This window comes from Apus apus, chromosome 2 (genome assembly GCF_020740795.1).
Source record: "Apus apus isolate bApuApu2 chromosome 2, bApuApu2.pri.cur, whole genome shotgun sequence".
NCBI classification, from domain to species: Eukaryota; Metazoa; Chordata; class Aves; order Apodiformes; family Apodidae; genus Apus; species Apus apus.
The window spans coordinates 82017401-82037789 of NC_067283.1; the positions used below are offsets into that span (position 1 = coordinate 82017401).

The window sequence follows — 20389 nt, forward strand, 5'->3', positions numbered from 1 at the left end:
GTTTTCAAAGCATTCCAAACACCTTTCCCAAAATTGTAAACATTGTTGCATCAGACTGGGGAGGTTATCATTATTTATCCAACAAACTGTATTCCAGAAATTGCCCAGTTTTGTTGGGGCTACCCGTTGCTGGACAACAGCACCTTCGTTTATATTCACCACCTTGCTTTAGGCCTGGATGTTTGAACTGAGCTTTGACTTAACTGAAATATTACATCATAGAATAGAATCATAGAATCATCCTTAAGGTTGGAAAAGACCTTCAAGATCCTCGAGTCCAACCATCCACCCTACAACCCCTAACCACTAGACCATCTCCCAAAACACCATGTCTACCCTTTTTCTGAGCACCTCCAGGGACGTTCCCTCTACCACCTCCCTGGGCAGCCTGTTCCAATGCCTCACCACTCTTTCTGTGAATAAATTTTTCCTAATATCGAATCTGAACCTCACCTCTCACAATTTGACCCCATTTCCTCTTTTCCTGTCACTAGGGAGAAGAGGCCAAGACCCACCTCACCACAACCTCCTCTCAGATAGTTTGTAGAGACCAATGAGGTCTCCCCTCAGCCTCCTTCAGGCTGAACAGCCTCAGATCGCTCAGCCTCTTCTTATAGGGCCAGTTCTCAAGACCCCTAACCAGCCTCATTGCCCTTCTCTGCACCTTCTCCAGCACCTCAATGTCCTTTTTATACTGCAGCACCCAAAACTGCACACAGTGCTCACATTGGCACTCCTGCCTCCTTTGTATCAGCTGCATGGATTCCCGTCACTCCTGAAAGCCACCTCTATGACTTTTATGAGTTTTTGTTGCTTAACATTAAATTTCTGCTCTTGACAGCGTTGACCAATGCATCTATCGGACAGTGGTTTCCAAAAGAAACTGTTGGATTGACATGTCTAGGAACAGGGGATAGACTTCCACAGCTACTGGATATGCAGGATGAGGATCCATTGTCCTCTGGTTGGGGGGTGGCTGTTTGTTTAAAAGTCTTTGAAATTTTAAAAATGCTTTTGGTGGACACTGGTAAATCGCTGATACAGATTTTTTTTCCTCTGCTGATACAAAAAACACAGCTATAGCATAGTGTTGGATATTTGAGGTAGTCTGATAATTGGAGTGATCAAGATGATTTTAGTGATTTCTGGGTTTTGTTTTGTTTTTTCCCTGGACTTTTTTATTTTTTCTTTTTTTCCAGTAGTGGTATTTTGCAAGCCTCACCAACTTGAGGCTGTTAGAGAAAAAAAAACAAAACACAGAGAATGCACTGTTCTTACTGAGTTGAAGCTTTTTCTGGTATCCAGTACAATTATGATATAAAAATGGATTTGTTTTCATTAAAATGAGGAAAAAAGGTGACAGGAGATCTGTTCTGTGGCAGGGGAGAGCATTTAGATGAGTGATCTTTTCTCCTCTCAGAGTTTCTTAGTAATATGGAAACTTTGGAAACTATTAGAGTACTCTTAATCTCCAAAGTCTGTTGTTCTTAAAGACCTTTATGTTCAGCTTCTTTTTTCATTCTTGACTTTCATCTTTTCTTTGCACCAGTTTTCAGGAAATGAGAGATTTGTATCTCACCCTCATAGCAAACAGTTTGTCAGCTTCAACCATAATATATGTGGGTAATTTCAGCTGAAGGAGGGAAGCCTGGAAGGAATATTGTTTATGACTTTTCAGTTCCAATGTAGCGTAAGCTAGGAAGAGTAAATGCATAGTCATCCTCTTTTTCAGAGGCTCCTACTACATCCACAGCCTATTTCAAATAGACCCTATTCCTCTTTCCTGACCGTTTGCCACAATAAAGTAACTGCCAGTAATTAACTGGGTAGTCATTTAGCACACTTCCTTGGTTCATTAATACTGAGCAATGTGAACTACAAAACAACTTCTGTCGTGCCGTAGCCACCATTTGAGAAAATATTGTGCTATCATCTTGGGGAAAAATCTTTTTATCACTCAAGCAATTGATGTTTCTACTTAAGAAATAAAATTTATAAAAGGGATGAAGATGAGGAAAACCTCCTTTGCAACAGCTTATTTTCTGACCCGCATCCGTCCTGCACGCCCTGAAACAGTTGGGCTGTAGGGCTGCAGGCCCTGGTCTCAGCTACAGAGAGGATGCCAGAAGTCATTAAGCTCTTTGGTGAAGGGCTAGCTGAGATCACACATGCAGAAGCTGAGAGGAGCTGAAACACTGGGACAAGGGAGCACCTGACAGGTCATGGTTGTTTGTGCTCTCTACCTCCCAGAAAGTGGCTACAGCAACATCTTTTCTGTCACCCTCTATTGCCCTTGAAGAGACTACCATAGGCACAGCATGAAGGTTATGTGTGCTTGGCAGTGACACCCTCCCTGCACATGCTGCTCTGGGCACACACACCACATCTGAAGAATAGGGTAGGACATTATCCACTGTCACTGAGTTTACTGCACCTTCACTGCCTGTGCAAGTGAAGTACCAAAGGCTTCTATCACCCTTACAAGGGCCCTGAGGCATCATGGTGTCTTGAGAAAATATCTTCCCCCACACTGTGTGATGAATTAATACAACCATCTGCTATAAGTGAGTTGCAAGAAAGGCAAGGGAATGCAGCAATTTATCTTTCTTTTTTTTTTTTAATGTTTTCTCATTGTTGGGCAGAATGGCTAAACCACATTAAATATTAATTTATCTGCAAGCATAATTTCTAATGCTGTATAAGTACTAGTATAGCATGAACATATACACAGCTCTGTATCAGTTGTTTTTCAATCATTTTCACCATTCTTTGGGACTGTAAATGCATGAGTTTAAAAAAAGTTACATCCTCACATGTGTACGAAAAATGTACTGGGTTGATCTGATACATTTGATACATTACATGTATTTTGTCCATGAAATAATATAATAAGTACTTTGTGCAAAAACTGTGCAGTTGCATGTGTCCATAATTTGAGCAATTTGGAATGAGATGGATGAAGACCTGAATTTGTGCCCTCAGACATCACAAGTCATTCATTAGCAGGCTTACTAAGGCATAAGTCCCAAATCTGGTGAGAGGCCAGGCTGGAGCTTTAAGACATGTTTCTCATTTGTTTTCCAAAAAAATTCCAACAGCAGAAATTACTCAATTCTGAGAGTTAAAATAAGAAGCAGGGGATTTTATATGGGTTTTTTTATGGGCTGACAAGAATTCGTTTCTGGTAAGGATGGTGATTTATATGGAGAAAAAAAGAACTGAGTCATATACGGTGAAATCAACCTATTGCTTGAAAGGCAGAAACGTAATAAGAAAATTCAAAGGCACAGCCCTATAATAGTGTCATTGGAAGGGATTGTTTTTCCAGAAGGCAATTTTCCTATACTTGCTTAACCACCACTGGGTATTGTTGTGCTTGTTCTTTTAAACTATGATACTTTTTGTCCAGTGCAGAAAGTTTCATACCTGAGCAGCTTTCTGGTTTTGAGTAATGGCTCATTTGTATTAAATGGTCCTGCTAGCTTTCCATTTTTATGGTTTTTTTCTGCTTTAATTTAGGAAAAATAGTGTTCTGAATCCTCGATGGTAGTAATCTAACAAAACCTTGCTAAAATTAAGCTATGTTAGTTGTTATTAGATTACTTGATTGGTTGTCCCTTAAGTTATATGAAGATCTTTAAAGTTAGCTTAAATTAAATTATGACTGATACTTCCTGAAAACAAGAGAGTACAGGTCTTTTCCTGGATGCAGGAATTGTGCAAGTGTTACTGTGTTGTTTGACTCGTAATTAAATCAGCTAGGAAAACTGACTGTTTCAAATCTAAATGAGTTATTTTGGGCTGTGCTATCTTTGTATGTTTAGTGTTACAATACACATTTTTTATCTCCACAATCACATTAAGCTCTAATGCATGGCATGAAAAGGTTTACTTTGTATCATATCATCCAATCTGTAAATCAGAGGGGTTAGAAAAGAGATTGTATTAAAAAGATAGGGCTTGTTTTTACTACTGGTATTAAGACTATGAATTTTATATATCTCTTCATCTGTTCAAAGCAAGTAAAATATATATTACAAATATAGATAAAAGTCACCTTTAAAATATCATTAGAAGTGTATTCCACATCTTTTATTTAAAAAAAAAAAAAAAAAAAGGTCCTGGAATTACCTTCTTCATGCTCAGGGGTGAGTGTTGTGCATTCCGCTGGAGAGGTGGATCACTGTTCTCCTGCAATAAAGTTTCTCTTTCTGGTAGGATTGGGTTTTGAGCAATAACCTGCTAGTTGTCCAGGGTTTAATATTACCTGTTTTGGATATCAGACTAGGAGACTAAGGTTGTTTTAATGGCAAAACTCTGTGATGAGAGGAAGGGTCTTTTTCATGAGGGGTGGTTCTACCAACTACATGGGAGTCTCAGACCATACGTCTGGCTGGCTTTGTGGCTGAAAGCCTCTGGCACTTGCATGGTGAGAAGCCAGAAGTTGAGCAGTTGGGTAAGACTTGTCACACCTGGTGTCTTTCAGAGGATGGAGGGCTCAGGGCCTTGAATAATTTAGTTTTCCACATAAGCATTTCATGTTGGGTTTTTTCTCCCTCTCATGAGGAGAAAGAGAATGTGGAGAACTGTGCAGGATGTAAAAAAGGAGAATATCTTCATATGCAAGTTTTAGATTCGCCTCTTAAGATATGTTCACGTTCACTGGACTTCTACGCCCACCAAAAGAAAAACAACGCAGCAATAAGTGTTTTTGTTATGTCAGCTAGCTAAAGCACTGTGATTTTTGCCAATGCTATAGCTCCTCCATAAGCAGTGCTGAGTAGGAAATTTGATTTCTCTATGAAAAATCACACTATGTTAAAATAAATAATGGCTGCTAACAGGCTGATGCCCTGACACGTGTGCATGTAGATATTATACCTTCAGCTGAGGCACTTCACATATATCTCACGGTTCCTTGCTGACCATCTGATTTGTGCTTTCCAACAGTGGGATGGCGTAGGACCTCTCCCAGACTGTGCAGAACCGCCCAAAGGAATCCAGATGCTGTGGCACCCTTCAATAGTCAAACCCTACCTCACACTTCTTTCTGAGTGCTCAAATCCAGACACACTGGAGGGGGCAGCAGGGGCACTGCAGAACTTGGCCGCTGGGAGTTGGAAGGTAAGAATATTAACCTGATACGTATTTTTTTTTCAGTTCAGAAAAAAAACACTACAGATAACAGCCAATGGTGATATAAATGCATCGGAATGCTCCTGGTAGCTGGATAACCCTCTGCTCTCACAGAACTATCTGCAGTCAAACTCGAGATAGCATTTCAAGTCCTCTGAATGAATCCAGATAGTCATATCATAGCTGAAGTCAACATACAGCAGTGAAAATCACATTGGTCAAGTTAAGTTTGAAAAATTTCCACTGAAAACCCATATCCAAATGAGGAGAAGCAGAATCTTTATGAATCCATGGTCAGAGAGCCATGAAAAATTAGGCCAAAATCTCTCTGGTGTCGATCATAGAATAATGGAATGGTTTGGATTGGAAGGGACCTCAAAGATCATCTAGTTCAAACCCCCGCAAATGAAGCCATATGGTTTTGTCACTGCAGAAACTGGTGACATTCTGTCTCTTTAAGAGAAATCAGGTAACAGCATAGCAAGATCTGAATCATGACACCAACCCAAGGAATCTAACCATCTACTTTTTAAAAAAGTAAAATATTATAAAAATACATGAATATGATTAAATTTGTGTAATGAGCAAATATGTATAGTGCTCATTCGAGGCACTCCATTCCCGTTAATCCTGCTTTTCACTTATCATCAAAAGATCCATTTTTCTCTCTGAAACTGTTTTCAGTGAACTAAGAAATAAAAAAAATAATTAATTTATTACACTTTGAAAAGTTTTCTAAATTTAGAACAAATTTAGAATAAATTCAAGATAACGGTTGAGCCTGAATTACTTTTTAGGGCAGTTCCTTCATCCCTTTCCTGATGGTAGATTGGTTTGATTGGGTGAAAGTACCAACTATCTAATCCTATTGTTTACAGATCATGCACTGACTTGAAGTTAACTCTCTGTGGGGATTTTTCACAGTTACTGTGAAAACACTCTTGTGTTCATAGGGAAATGCATTTATCAGATAGGTCTCAGAATGTATCCTGATTGGTTTTAAGCAATTGGGCATTCATATGTGATATGTAAATATCAATTTAATTAGGCATTAATTTTGAAATGATAAATCTGACTCTACTAAATTGTTGTGGGTTTTTTTTTTAATCAAGTTTTATTGAAATTTATGTTGAAATATTCAGTAGATCTTCAGAGGCATGTGATTTTTTTTGTTTTTGAGCACCGGGTTTCACCAAACTGCTAAAAGTGCCTTTGACTATTGCATTCAGTGACATATGAAATTAGTAACAAAGCATCTGTACCAGTGATTTTTGTCCTACAAAGTGCTATGTATACACTGTGCCTGACAATCACTACGCTTGTATTGTTCTCACATTGTAGACCACATCAGATTCTGTAATCCTGGCACAGAAACATGATACATGTATTTTATCAGTCTGAGAATGGGTGTAGCCCTGGCCCAAATGAGAAAACAATGCATGCATGTTTGCCAGGACTAATAGGAATGCTAAAATCCAAGTGGTTCCCCTTCTCCCATTTCTAAGAAATCTATATACCTGTCATCCTTTAGTTGACAGAAGTGTTCAGGGAGAGGAAGGAAGGTTCCACAGAGCTCCTTGGCAAAAAACTGATTTAAAATTTAATGCTATCAGTGCTGATCCCATGGGAAGAGCTCAGTTGTTCCTGTGTTGCTCTATTTTTCTAAGGATTTACCAATTCCGTTACAAGTGATGTGCAGACACAGAACGAATATCCTTAATTTCACATGTCATACTAGCCTTTTGTGTAAGGGGAATAATCCTCTTTGAGAATAACTTAAGCATTGAAGTTTCCACCTTTTGACCTCTCTTTTCCACTGCTGCAGTCTTCTACATATAAAATGACTGAAATAAAAGATAGAAAACTCTTTAAAGAAGAGGTTATTCCCAAGGGAGATTTTCAGGTTTTTAGTTCCTCAAGAAAATGTAATTGTATAAAGAATGGGAACAGATTTTCTTTTATTTTTTACTTGAAATCTTCCAGGAAGAACTTTATGATGAACTGAAAGAGTAAAAAAGAGCAAACTACATTAAAATAAAGTTGCTATTAATATTAATAGCAATAGCAGTTGTGGGTTGGTTGGTTGTTTTTTTTTCAATTAGCATTATTTTAATGTCAGGAGAATCCCAGAATTATGAGGCAGACGGTGCACCGGGCAAGCTCACAAACTTCCAAACATATGGTGTCTTCTGGAAAAAAATACAGCACACTTCATGCACTTGAATAATTATTTTCTAGATGTTTCATCCTTTTAGTTCCTTTGATATAAAGCTGTGTAATCCTCCTCAGTGACCAAGATGTAAGACTGCTAACACAGGCAGTGCTTAACCAATGCCATTATGAAGGAAAAGTGAGCAGAAAAAAGGAAGTCTGAATGATTTTTTTTTAATAAAAAATTGTATAGGGGATTTAGGTAAATGTCTGCCACTAGAATTAGCAGGTGATAATGGGTCTAAATTCCCCTAGACTGCTTTTAAAACTTTGAAACTTGAAAAGAAAGCAGCAGTGCATCGCATTAAGGATTAACAGCTGAGAGAGGCTGAAAGTTTGCTTTATCTCAGAGAATATAGTTTCTCATTGATGCATACACATTAAATCAACACATGCACATAATGAATCCTAATCTGTAGGACATTTTTGGCATGGCTTCAGTGGCAGGAATTTCTTCTAAAGCCAAATACTATCAAAAAAAGAAAAAAGTGACATGCATATTTGCATAATTTTTCTATGTGGAGATAAAGCAGTTTGGACCAAGCTTTGCCATATACTACCTGTCTGCAAAGTAAACTTGTTTTTTACAATGGCTAAAAAAATACTTGATCTCTGCAATTATTATTAGAGTCAAAGCAATCTATAATGAGTAAAAAACTGAGCATGTTGGTGACAAATACAGTAACAGATCCCAATGAAAGTTTGCAGATAAAACAGGATGAGGTATGAGAAAGGATATTTTCAATGCAAAAATTTAATCTGGGGTAGATGACGCCTGTGTCTCTTGACTTTGATGTATATTTGGGTTCTGAAAAGGAGATTGACAGCTTATATACAAAGCAGAGCTGATTTTGGAAGAGGCTGTTTCAGGTGAATACAGAAGTTCATTCATCTTGCTCTTCTGCACCAAGACATTGTAACATAGGGAGGACACTGGTATTGAAATCTGAAGGAAGCAAACCTGTTCCTTTCATGGAAACACACATGCATATCCTCACAGATCTCTTTTATTTTTTCGTATACTTATTTGATGCGTCTATGTGTAATATGAATGGACCTTCTGGAATAATATATTTGAGGATGTCCAAATATGTGTGCAGGGGATTTTAACAAAATGCAGTTTTCCACACCACTTCCAGGATATGTTTAAGGGGTGACTACTGCTTTGTTCAGTGGTCTGTGGTAGTCACTGCATGTCTATCTCCTGATGGGGTCAATGGCCACTAGCTATTGGCATTCCAAGTGCCCAGGTTGTCAGCAGTCTACATGCACTTGTCTGCCTCTTTCTACAGAACTCAGCTGCTGCATCAGGCTGGGTGCATTTCTGTTTGAGGGGAGTCATTGCTTCCCAAAGCATTTTCTCCCATCATATCATAACCAGAGTATTTTCCTTGTTCCTGAACTTCCTACAGGCAGAAAGAGCAATGCATAAAAAAGATGTCCTTTGGGTTGGGTTTTGCTTTCTTTCATTGCCACTCTGAGATATATTTTTTCTAAAAGTAGACTTATTTCTAAATATTCTTAATATGAACTTGTATTTTATAGCTTCTTAGTAATATGCTGAGCGAATAGGGCTTGAGATATGCCTTTGGAAGCAGTGGATATTCTTTACTTCCTATTAGGTACCTGCTTTTGTTGGGGTCTCTGCTAGTTTTCTTTAACACTTCATTTGGGTTTTGCCAAGTTTGTAAAAAAATGCACAAATAAAAATTGGAGATTTGTTGGCTCGCTCAGCTGTACTCTGATGACACTTGACTGCTTATTAAGAAATTTCTCACATGATAACACTTCAAATGTGAAGTCCTTTCTGCAACCTCATATAATTATTTATTTTAATACCTTGGATTAAAAAAATTATGAGGTATAAAATTACAAGACCCAGCCTATAAAAGGAAATCTCAACAGATCTTTTTATATGTAGCTGGGCATCAATATTTTTCCTTAGATGGGAGGAATAAAAGTGGCAAGTTCTTTTTAGTTTTCATCTTGGTAAATAGGCTATTAATACATTAAATCTACTAAGCATGTAAAAACATGCAAAATGTTCTAGACTTCAGAATGTCAAGGATTCAAGGTTATATCCCTTTTGAACAGAAATTCTCTCACAGGAAGAATGGAGATACTGGCATATCTGTGTATTGCTATGTCTGTCTATATGCATCTGACAGCTAAATTTAGGCTGATGTCAGTTTATCTGCCGGAGACATCTCTGCAACACCTGTTGCTGTTAACTCATAGAGTCACAGAAGGACTGAGGTCGGAAGGGACCATTGGAGATCATCTGGTACAAACCCCTACTCAAGCAGGATCACTTAGAACCAGTTGCCCCGGGATACGTCTGAACTTTTTTAAATGTCGCCAAGGATGGAGACTCCACAAACTTTCAGGGCAACCTGTGCCAGTGCTCTGTCACCCTCACAGTGAAAAAGCATTTTGTGATGTTCTACAAACCTCTTGTGTTCCAGCTTGTTCCCATTGCCTCTGGTCCTACAATATTGTATTTTCCATTACGTGCACTTAAAAACACATTATCACCACAAGCAGAATTTCCTCAATTGTATCAAACCCTTAAATTTTGTGTATTACCCTTAATAGTTTCTCCTTCATATGATCCTGTTTTGTTTTAAAATACTATCATAACTTATATAGGTAGTTGGTAACTTTTAAAACCAGGAAACAAGATATACTGTATTTCTGTTGGCAACATAGTAACTTGTGTCAGAACAGGTAGCATACCTGCTCTGGGCCTTCGTTAGTCTGTTCTCTCTGCCCAGTCTTCTGTCCCGGTTACTTTTCAGGCTTTACAAACTTTCTTCATCTGCTTTAATGTCAGGATGGCCAGCTTCATTTTCCTGAGTGTCTGTCAGTTCCTCAGGCTCCATAACACCAGGAACAAGAGCTGCTCTGTTTAAGTCTTGCAATCACTTGAGGCCGTAGCATTCCTTGGCTAGTTCTTTCTGCCTCCTTTCCTTTACTTCCATGTTTGATCGTACTCAGCAGGGAAGGATAAGGCTCTTTGGTAAGACAACTGAATGTTCCTGTCTTTGATCCCCATATGAATGGGGTTTTGGGTCACTGATCTGATCTCTTGAGATAGCTAGATGCAATCTTGGTCTTTGTTCCTTAGGCAAGCAACTACATTTATTTTCTTAATGCCATCTTAGAGAAATCTGATTCTTATGGGAGCAAGAAAATTAAATGAATTATTAGATAAGGAAACTGAAAACATGAGAGGGTCTGATTCAGTCACAAGGTCAGTGCAGCTACTTCAAAGAGTAGTACTAGGAGAGTTTCAAGCTCCTTACCATCCAGACACTTGCAGATAATGAATAATTATTGTCTAAAGCAGCAGACATCTAGGTTATCAGTCTTCCTCTTATCAGGCAAGGACATATTCTGGGTTCCTTGGCAGCCTTTTCTGATTACTGTAGTTACTTGTATATTAACACTTTGGGGTTTCATCAGAAAGTTCCAAGAGAAAGTTTCTTGGATTACAGTGAAAAGGCTTACATTATTTTTTTTCCAAAATATTAGCGTTACAAATCCTTATCTGATAGGATGGAGAAAACCCCTTATGACACATCACATAATCAACAGAGGTAAGCTTTTTAAATTGAAAATACTTTATTCTGTCAGAAATCTTACCTGGGTGGAATTCCTCTCCGTAGATGAAGCGGCATCAATTAATACAGGGACGTGTATTGGCTCTGTAGGCAGGAAGGCAAGATTCAAGGAACAGAACAATACTCAAGAAGTAAGACATGCTGCTTCAAACACCCGTATCATAGACATCATGAAGAGATCAGCATGGACATCAGCTCATGGTGAATTTGTGCTCATGCTAATCCCTTACTATACTCCATCAGTCTGCTTCCCTTGAGGTGTGTCACTTTTGTCTCAAAGCTTGTCTTATTTAATAGTATTCAGTACAATGTTCAGAAAAGTCTTAATGACTCTCAGTTAATTTTGAATAGACAATATATTATTGTACTACAGAACCAGGAATGATGAGGTGCAAGGACAGTTCCTTCTGAACTTTACCTTCCTTAAATATTTAAGGTATCTCCTGTGAACATCACTTTAGTTTTATCTAATTTATTTATTTAACTATATAACTTTACCCACTAGATTTTTTTTCCTCACTCTTTAAGCTTGACTAAGGTTGTAGAGCTAGAGGACAGTAACCAGTTCATACTTTTCTCTTGTCCCTACGCAAAGATGTAGAGAATGTACTGGTGTGCCTACCAGGTGGAATAATTTCTGAGAACAAAACACTGCAGTCAGGGATCAGAAAGTCCCTGGGACGTACTTGCTTTCTTAAGAAATTGTAAAAGGGTAACAAAGATTTGAGAAGCTTGCTCTCTGTCAGGTGGTGTGACTTCTCAGGGATCCCAGTAGAATTATTTGAGTAAAGTAAAATGTAAAAATATTCTCTTATTTTCCAGATGCATGTATTACATTGGTTATGATCAGACAAAGATGAATATTGGTCTTTGCTTACTCACTGATCTTTGATTATTCGATATGTAGTTCTCTTCGCTGGACTATTGTTCAGCTTCTGTTAGCAGACAGCCCCTTTCTAAGCCTCTCTCAGCAAATTCTGAATCTTTTTAATCTTCCTGGGTCTGTTGGTAATTTAGGTTGCTTTGTCATGGTTGCTGCCCTGAGTTGGCTTTTTTTTTTTTTATCCCCTGTAGTTTATGTCTCTGCAGTTCCCTTTCATGTACAGTAGCTGAATAGTCATTGAGTCACAGTGTTGAACTGTACCAATACAATTCAAATTTCAGTCAAAAATGAAGTATGTGATGGTGAAATTCTGGAGGAGATGCTCCAAGAATACTGGTGTCTATGCAGGAAAGTGAATCCATTCAAAATATCAAGTGCATACAATTGTTGGTATTCCTTGGGGGATTTTTTTTGTGAGGTTTGGTGTTTCTTTTCCATTTTGTGCTGGAAATTTCTTCATTTTTAGTTTGGTCTCCTGTGATGGTGCTTCATAGATTAAAACCCTATGAAATACTAAAAGGAATTAGCTGCCTAAACACTCTTCATTTTTTCTGGAAAAAATAAGTAAATTTTATCTAGATTAATTACATTCTTGTTGGGTTTCAGCCTAATGTAACCACTAGAGGCATTCAGACTCCTTTATAATAATAACTGTGACAAACTAAAAAAATAATATTCCAGTTTACTGTATTTTTTCTCTTTAATTACTATGACAAAAAGGGAGCTACTAATGAAAGTGGACACAGAGATGTACTAGGTACCTTCAAAGTCATGTATAGAAGTTATGCCCCCCGAATTCAATTATCTCGAAAGAGTATTCATGCACAGATTGTGGTTCCTGTGCTTGTCTCTGATAATTTAGCCACAATCTGATGCAACAATGGTAATTTTGTCTTCATTTTTGGCTCCTTGTTCCCTCTAAAGTGTTTGTTGTTCCTGTAGGAGCCCTTTCTCTTTACAAACTGAGCAGTTATCTGATCGCTGACACTGCCACTGGTTTGTGGAGTAACAGGATGATTAAGTATATTAGCAGAGTGCCTCATTTACCTACTCATTGGCAACAAACCCTTTGTCTCTGTTCTTTTTTATGATTTTTCATCTATTCTCTTTTATACTTCACTGAGCTCATATTAGCAATTGACCTGCAATGTGGAAATGCGGGCGCATTTCATGATGGCTTTGGGCAAACAGAAAGATCATCAATAAATGCAAGAGTGAATCAATGTTTCCATTCTCTGAGAGAAAAAAACAGGCGTTTTGAGGCATCTCAATTTGAGTGTTCCTGAAATCCACACAGCGCAGCGTAATTGCTGGCAGAGACTTGTCCTAATTGGCAGCTTAAGGAAACGGACACAGACAGTTCTTACCACTTTCCACATGGAAAGTTCTCTGGAGACTGCTGAAACAATTAATAGTTATTTCTCTTTCTGCCTAAGGTGCATGACTTGAAAATGCAGATGAAATGCTGGCAAATCACACATTGAGGAGTCTGTGAACTTTTCCCAGGGCGGATGGCGTTTTCTGGAAGGAGAGAGCTGGGGGGTGGAGGAATGCACAGGGGAGATGAGAAATTTCATACATCCGTCTTGCATCCTTTTTGTCTCTTTCTCCCATTGTTTCATGCATGTGTGTGCATATGTGCATCTATAAAACATAATATCTGGATTTTTCCCCTGTGAAAACTTTGGAGTGGTATTTTTTACCGCTGTGATCAAATTAATTGGTTCATTACAGATGCTGAAGGTCTGCATGTTATTTATTCAGTAAGGAGGTTTATATTTATGCTTCTTTTCGTATTGAGTTATTTCGGTGTTTCTCCTACAATGTCTTCTGTTCTCCTTAGGGTTAAAAAAATCAATTTCTTAATTTGTTTCTTTTAGACTTTTGTTTTGGAATGGATGATGAAAATTCTACAATTCAAGAAGTCTGTTCTAAACCTGGGTTTCATAAAACAAATGCTTGTATTTTCCCTTGGTAGCTGACTAAAAAAGTTCAAGGGAAAACAGTTTACAGAAGTTTGAATAGGGAGGTTTTTATAACATAGTGAATAATCTGAAGAATCATTTTAGATTCTCTCTGGTATTTAATAGATTCAAATAAGGTGTAGGTTTTTTTAATTAAAAAAAACACTAAAGTCCCCACTGATTCCCCATGTAATCTGTATTGGAGGTGCTACTTCTGTGATGTACTTTTGTGATGAACGACACCAACTTTCAATATACTGCCTGCTAGCTTGAACTCCCTCTGCCACCAGACAGGCTCACTCCTTTCTCAAAATAATCTTACTGCCACCATGAACCCTCACTCTGGTAGTCACCTTGTAATCACAGCAGACCCAGAAGAGGCCACCCCTGGGACAGGTGGGCCTGGCAATCCAGCTATGGGAATTTTTATGTGTGTTTAACTGGCAGGTAAATACATGTTTATTAAAACAGGAAGCTGAAATAGATTAATTTGGTTCTTTCATAGCAGGCTTTATATTTAATAACCCATTAAAATCAAGGTGCAGGAAATAAATTATTTTTTAGTAGAAGCTTTCAGTTAAACACACGGATCCTTAGGGTGTGTTTTCATTTTTTATCTGATGATCACCTTATACACTGATTCCAGAGTACAGACTGGAGGAGAGCACATAGAGTAAGATCAATCAAGAATCCTGCTACCGCCTCTATCAACTGAGAGCTATTTGCTTTGCTGCAGAAAACAATGGCAAGTTTATGTTTTAGACGTATTACATTACTGTGCTCAGTGATACTGAGAACCCCATGTCCCATTTACCTGACTAGGAAGCTTATTGTAACCACTGTAACTTTTGTCTATGGTAAAGTCCACACAGCTAGCTTTTTTATGCATGTTTACTACAGAGGAATAACAGTAATATTCTTTAAATGCTGGATTTTTTTCCTTCTTTCCCAGTTTCTCCTGAGCTACATCACTTGGAATGAATTTGCCCTCCAAATATTGCAACATCGCAACCCTTGTCAGCCTCTGTCTCTACTGTTCTTATCATAAACTATATTCTGGCTTTTGCTATTCAGGGAATCTGTCTGTAGTGTAAACAGATGCTTTTGAAGTGAGCCCTTCAGCTGTGGTGAGCAGAGTTCATATGCAGAGGAGCATGGTCTGCTGACAGTGAGCATGCTTAGCTTTTTCTAATGTTTTATGTCATGGCAGTTTTTTTACTATTGCTGTTTATGGAGGAACCCTATTGTGATGCAGCTGTTCTTTAAGGTATGATATAACTGTTCTTTAAGGGAGGTTTGTCAAAAGAGAAGGTTCATCATATTTTGAAAATACCAAGGCTTAGCATCCTAATTTGTGAAATATTTGAAATATTTCAAATGCTAAGGGCTTCCAGAACCTTCCAAGGATGATGGCAGGATAAGCATCCATGCCAGAACACTGAAAGGACAGAGAAGTTCTGCTTTAGTTTCTTTCAACTATTAGTGCAAGGAGCATGATCATGAACTTCCTGAAAATTCCAGAGAAGAGATGTTTTGAACTGGGCTGCACTGAGAAGACCTGGACATCCTACAGATGTCCAAATGTCTCAAATTTGGCAATATCCATAGATTTTAAAGCCAAAAGGTCACAGTTGTGGTTTTGTTTACATTTTTCAAACTTCTGGAGCTAACAGTGGAATGAAAAAGAGTGTACTATAGTTCATCTTTCATCCCTCAGGTGCTAGGAGAATCACATTGTGCAGCATTGGATGGACCTCCCAGTCACAGCACAAATCCCATTCATGGAGAGAGGTTCACTGGCGTGATATCTTTTAGAGCTCTTAAAGGAGTTTCTTAGAAGTAAACAACTCTGTTCATAATTTCTACTGTCATAGAAAAAGGACATTCACATGAGAACATGCTGCTTCACTTTGAGATAAAAGACAAGGGCATGCCAGTGGTGATGGTGACATGACCAGCTGCTGAGAGGGAGATGCCCGCAGGCTTCTCTGATATGATCAACCACTGGGTTTCTCCTGCAGCCACGTGGTACGTGCAGCATGACACAGCACAGCCCTGTGCCTCCCTCAAGTCAGCTGTTACGTGAATCTGTAACTCCTTGATGTACAATAAAACAGTCTTCTGGTTAGGACCACTACAGGTGCCAAAACCAGACATACAGTTGTCCTTGTTTTCCTTCTGAACAAATTGACAATCACAAGAGAAGTTTTAACAGCACTTTTGTGGTTTTAGACTAAATGTTCTTATGATAATAGCAAACAAATTGTCTGACCTCTTGAACATGTTTTGTAGTATGTATTTTGTAATATAAATGTTGTTGTTTTACAAGTGAACAAGCATCATTAGGTGTTGCATAGGAAATGCTGATGCAAAGCAAGTGGTCTGCTGACTTGGGCTGTAAAAGTGTAACCAGGTGTGCTAGGAGTAAACTCAATTAATCATTTAATTTCTATACCACCATAGAAAATCAGTGCAGATTTCCAAATCAAGTAGTTGCCTAGCATCATAAATGAAATTATTTCCCCTCTTCTGAGTTTGCATCCACATGCATCTGGCACTCCTTCCTCTATATCTGTTACAACTTCAGGTGCCTTGCTTTCTGTCATGGATTTCTCACTTTCTTCTTCACACTCTCCCTTGTGTCTTCGCAGTGGTCAGTGTATATCCGCGCTGCTGTCCGCAAAGAAAAAGGATTGCCAATCCTGGTGGAACTGCTTCGAATAGACAACGACCGGGTGGTATGTGCAGTTGCTACAGCTTTACGAAACATGGCCTTAGATGTCAGAAATAAGGAGCTAATAGGTATGTTCTTTCCGAACAATCTATATATTCTGTGGGTTTTGGGTTGTTGTTGGGGTTTTTTTCCAGTTTGCAGCAGAATGAGCACAATAAAAATAATTAGTCTGACATTCCTAGCACAATTGTAATTTTTTTTCTCTAATGTGTCATATTTACATTTTATGTGACAGCTTAGTGCTGTAGTGCAGGGAATTGTTAAATTAATTAAATATCATGCAGTGTTTCATGATCTGTCATACTGTAATCTCCAGAAGAAAAGCAATGGCTTTGTTTTGCTTTAGCACTTCATTCCTAGGCTGGCAGTAGCACTTGCATCTTCCAGATCAAGGATCTAAGCAGAGCAGCCACTCCTGATCTTCAGATTATCTATTGCAAGTAATTTTGGGATCATGAAGTGACAAACCATAAAGATTTTAAGATGGTTACAGGAATTTACTAGGCAGATTTGTAGCTTCAGCAAGCGAACTGGGTGATGCTTGTTTCACAACATGTAAGTTAAGGATGAGGACAGTAATTTAATGTAAAACATTATTGTGCCTGAATTCTAGTGGCATGGTAAGTAAACATCTTAGTATTTGGGTATTTTTTATTTTGTTTAGGTTTTTGTGTATTTTTTTAGCCAAATTCATGAAAACACTGTGGATCGTTGAACTTCTATTTTCATCTTCTGTTTTTGAAAAATAATCACTTCCTTGATTTTGAACTATTTCAACAGTCATGACAAAATTATTTCTACTTCTCCTGTAAATTAAGAGCTTTTTTTAATTCATTTTTGCTAACTTGTTATCATTACAGCATACTTCTCCTCCTCTGCTTTTAATTACGTAATTCCTCAAATAGATACTTCTATCATAACGTTGTATTACGTGTATCCAGTGCTATCTCAGAGTTAGTGCATCATTACAGCAGTGCTCTGAACGTTGTTGAAACAAGGCAATTACTCCTCTCACATACTGTACAAACTAGAGAGACTTCATGACAAAATATTGTAAAGCAAATAGAGGTAGAGGTTGGTGAGTAGTGTAAACCTGCTGTGATTACCCAGGGATTGAACACCAGAGTGCTGTACCTGCAAGACCAGCCTGCTTGTTCAGCTTTTGCTCATGTTATAGTTGATATAATTGGTGTGGAATTTGATTTTTCTATGTATTGTGTTCAGATTTCAGGAAACAGGATACTACATAAGTGGTCTTAGTGGGTTTTTTGTTGTTCCCTAGGAATTTTCAAGTACAAGTCACTGCTGAAGCAAATACATTAGACCATCAAATCTGAATTAATAGCCAACCTTTTCATTCTTCTCATAATCTCACTTCCACGTTCACTCTACAGCATGTCATAGTCTCTATTATCTAACATCTTATTCTTTTATTTGTGGAACTTCCCCTACAGGGTTCACAAACTGCATTCATACTGAGTTATCTTCTATAATCTCTTAACCCTACTTATTGATGTAACAAAAAAATCTTTATAGTTGAATTTAGAGAGTATAAATATGGTTTATGGTGGCATGAATTAGACAATATGTGGTTACCCTTTCTGTGCTCTGATTATTATTAATTGAGAGTTTTATTTCCTTCCCAAAACTGCAAATTTAATTAAGGAAAGTAATGCTGTACATGTGAAATTGAGCTGTCTTAATATGACATGCCATTTAAAATACTGGGTAATTTATGGATAATAAGCTTGCACAACCTCAGCATTTTAATATTTTATTAAATTACTGACAAACATGCAATGTAAACAAATATATATTTTTAAAAGGTGGGAAAAGTAAGTTGAAAATAGGTACCTAATTTATTTCCGTCACCAAGTTGTAATGGCTGTACAATGCTGCTCAGATTTAAGTTATCATGGGGTGATTCTGAGGAATTGTAACCCATAACTGCAATGCAAATTTGCTGCACTTTAAAAAAAGTCCAAACATGCCAATATGACAGGGAAGTTATGGCTGTAATGCCTGAACCATTTCAGCTGTGATCTTTATATGTTCATTTTGTTGCCTTTCATCATTGAACTTCAAAGAAACAGTAATAACGGTCATTATTTCTCTTGTTCCTGATTATTTTTAGCAAATAGAGCATATAATAGAGCAGATTTTCAGAAATGTTCGACACCTAGAGTGGTCAAGGGTTTCAACTCATGTTGTAGATGGTTCATTTTCATGAATATTACCGTTTTGCACGTTCTACAATACTTAGCTGTTGTTATGGAAAGGAGGACACAAAAGGAACTTCTTCAGGTTAGTCCTTCAAGTGTCTTTCTGCCTAAGCAGAATCAACATCCTGTTTATCTTTTCTCTTTGCAGTTTTTGTTAGTGCATCATGTTCTTGTGCTGACAAGTTCTACCTCATGAACTGGAATTTTCCCCTTAAGATAAACTTTTTTAAAAGGTGAATTTTCCAACTGTATATATAACAAAATTTAAAATGTAGAATTGAGTTGGCTGGGGATTTTTAGTGCATCTAGAAAGCTTTCTTTTCACTAGTGCCGTGGTTCCGTTGCCAGCTGACAAATTTTTATCAAAATGTGCCAGAGAATGAAATATTTCTTTCTGCTCCTGCCAAGCAGCCCATAGACCAGTGTTAAGGCATCTGGCAAATATATCAGAAAGCTTTCTAAAATCCAGAGTCACGAGCTACAAAACAAGCAAAAAGATTTTTTTTTTAAATGGCCATAAGTTTCTTTCCTGACTTCAATGAATTGACCAGTCTGTTTTGTTTTTCACACAAACCTATCAAGTGTGTTGTTATATTGCTAAAGATTGCTGCCAGGCTTCTCTTATAATTTATCTGAGCCATCCCCAGAACAGCATTTTCTTTATTTATAGTGAGGTCTTCTTCCTGGGTTTCATTTCAAGCATGCTTCATGTCCTTAAAAGGACCCTCTTTTTTCTCCTCCTTCATCATTTTGCATTGTGCCACATGTCTCTAGGCCAAGAGACTAGGTGTATTCATCTTTCTACTTCCCAAAATTAAACTACACTCAGACAAAGATGTGGTAAAGCTGGACTAGTTAGTACAGGCACTAGATAATCCAGCACCTGATTTTCCCTCCTTAGGTGTTATGCCCAGATATTTTCCAGGTCACAGTCTGACCACATCAATTCTCCACATGCCTTTCTGGACTCTTGTCTGCATTAAATAGTACCCACTCTATGGTGCTTCCCAGGAGTGCTTCCCATGGGAAGGTTTATCAGCCTTTTTTCTTGCCCAGCAAGGAAAAAATCCTACATTAGGATTGTTCTTGTATATGCATGACATTTGCCTTTGATTTTGAATTACAATTAAGGTGGCTTATTAAAGTGCAGCAGGTGGTCTTTCAGAAGAGTTAAGCTGTTTTTACAAGCTGCTCCAGATGAGAAATATTCATGTACAGTAGAATATGTCCAATATAGGATTGCTCTCTTGAAGTACAATTTGGAACTCGTATGAGTATTGCATTTCATACTGTTTGGTGATAAGTCCACAGGGTACAGGCTTTGGAGTGAATGCAGAACTGGAGGTAAAATTTATAAAATTTCAATTCACAGCTTTATGCTTCAGGTCTTTCTGTCAGTTTTCTCTTACCCTGACCATGGTTTCTTGGACTCTTAGCCTGTATTTCTGTGGTCAAATAAAACTTATTATTAGGGACTGGAAGCATTTTGATCACTTACCTTCAGGGAAAAAATATGAAATAGGTCAGTTCTGCCTAAAGTTTTCTGTTGACTTCTTGACTTTGTAGAAGATAACGTCCTTATGTATGTCTTCCCTGAAAATGTGTAGAGAATCCAT

The 20389-nt window shown here is 37.9% G+C and overlaps 1 protein-coding gene across 9 annotated transcripts in view; it reads left to right on the top strand.

Moving 5' to 3' along the window:
- The window catches only part of CTNND2 (catenin delta 2), a 646650-nt gene that overhangs the window by 559093 nt on the left and 67168 nt on the right, over positions 1-20389 (top strand). For all 9 annotated transcript variants that reach the window (XR_007888643.1, XM_051610842.1, XM_051610849.1 and 6 more), the window contains 2 exons: positions 4951-5124; positions 16469-16619. Coding sequence is in view for 8 of the 9 variants with exons in the window: in XM_051610842.1 (XP_051466802.1) it covers positions 4951-5124; positions 16469-16619 (325 nt within the window). In the remaining variant the exon portion in view is untranslated. The remainder of the gene's footprint in view (positions 1-4950; positions 5125-16468; positions 16620-20389) is intronic.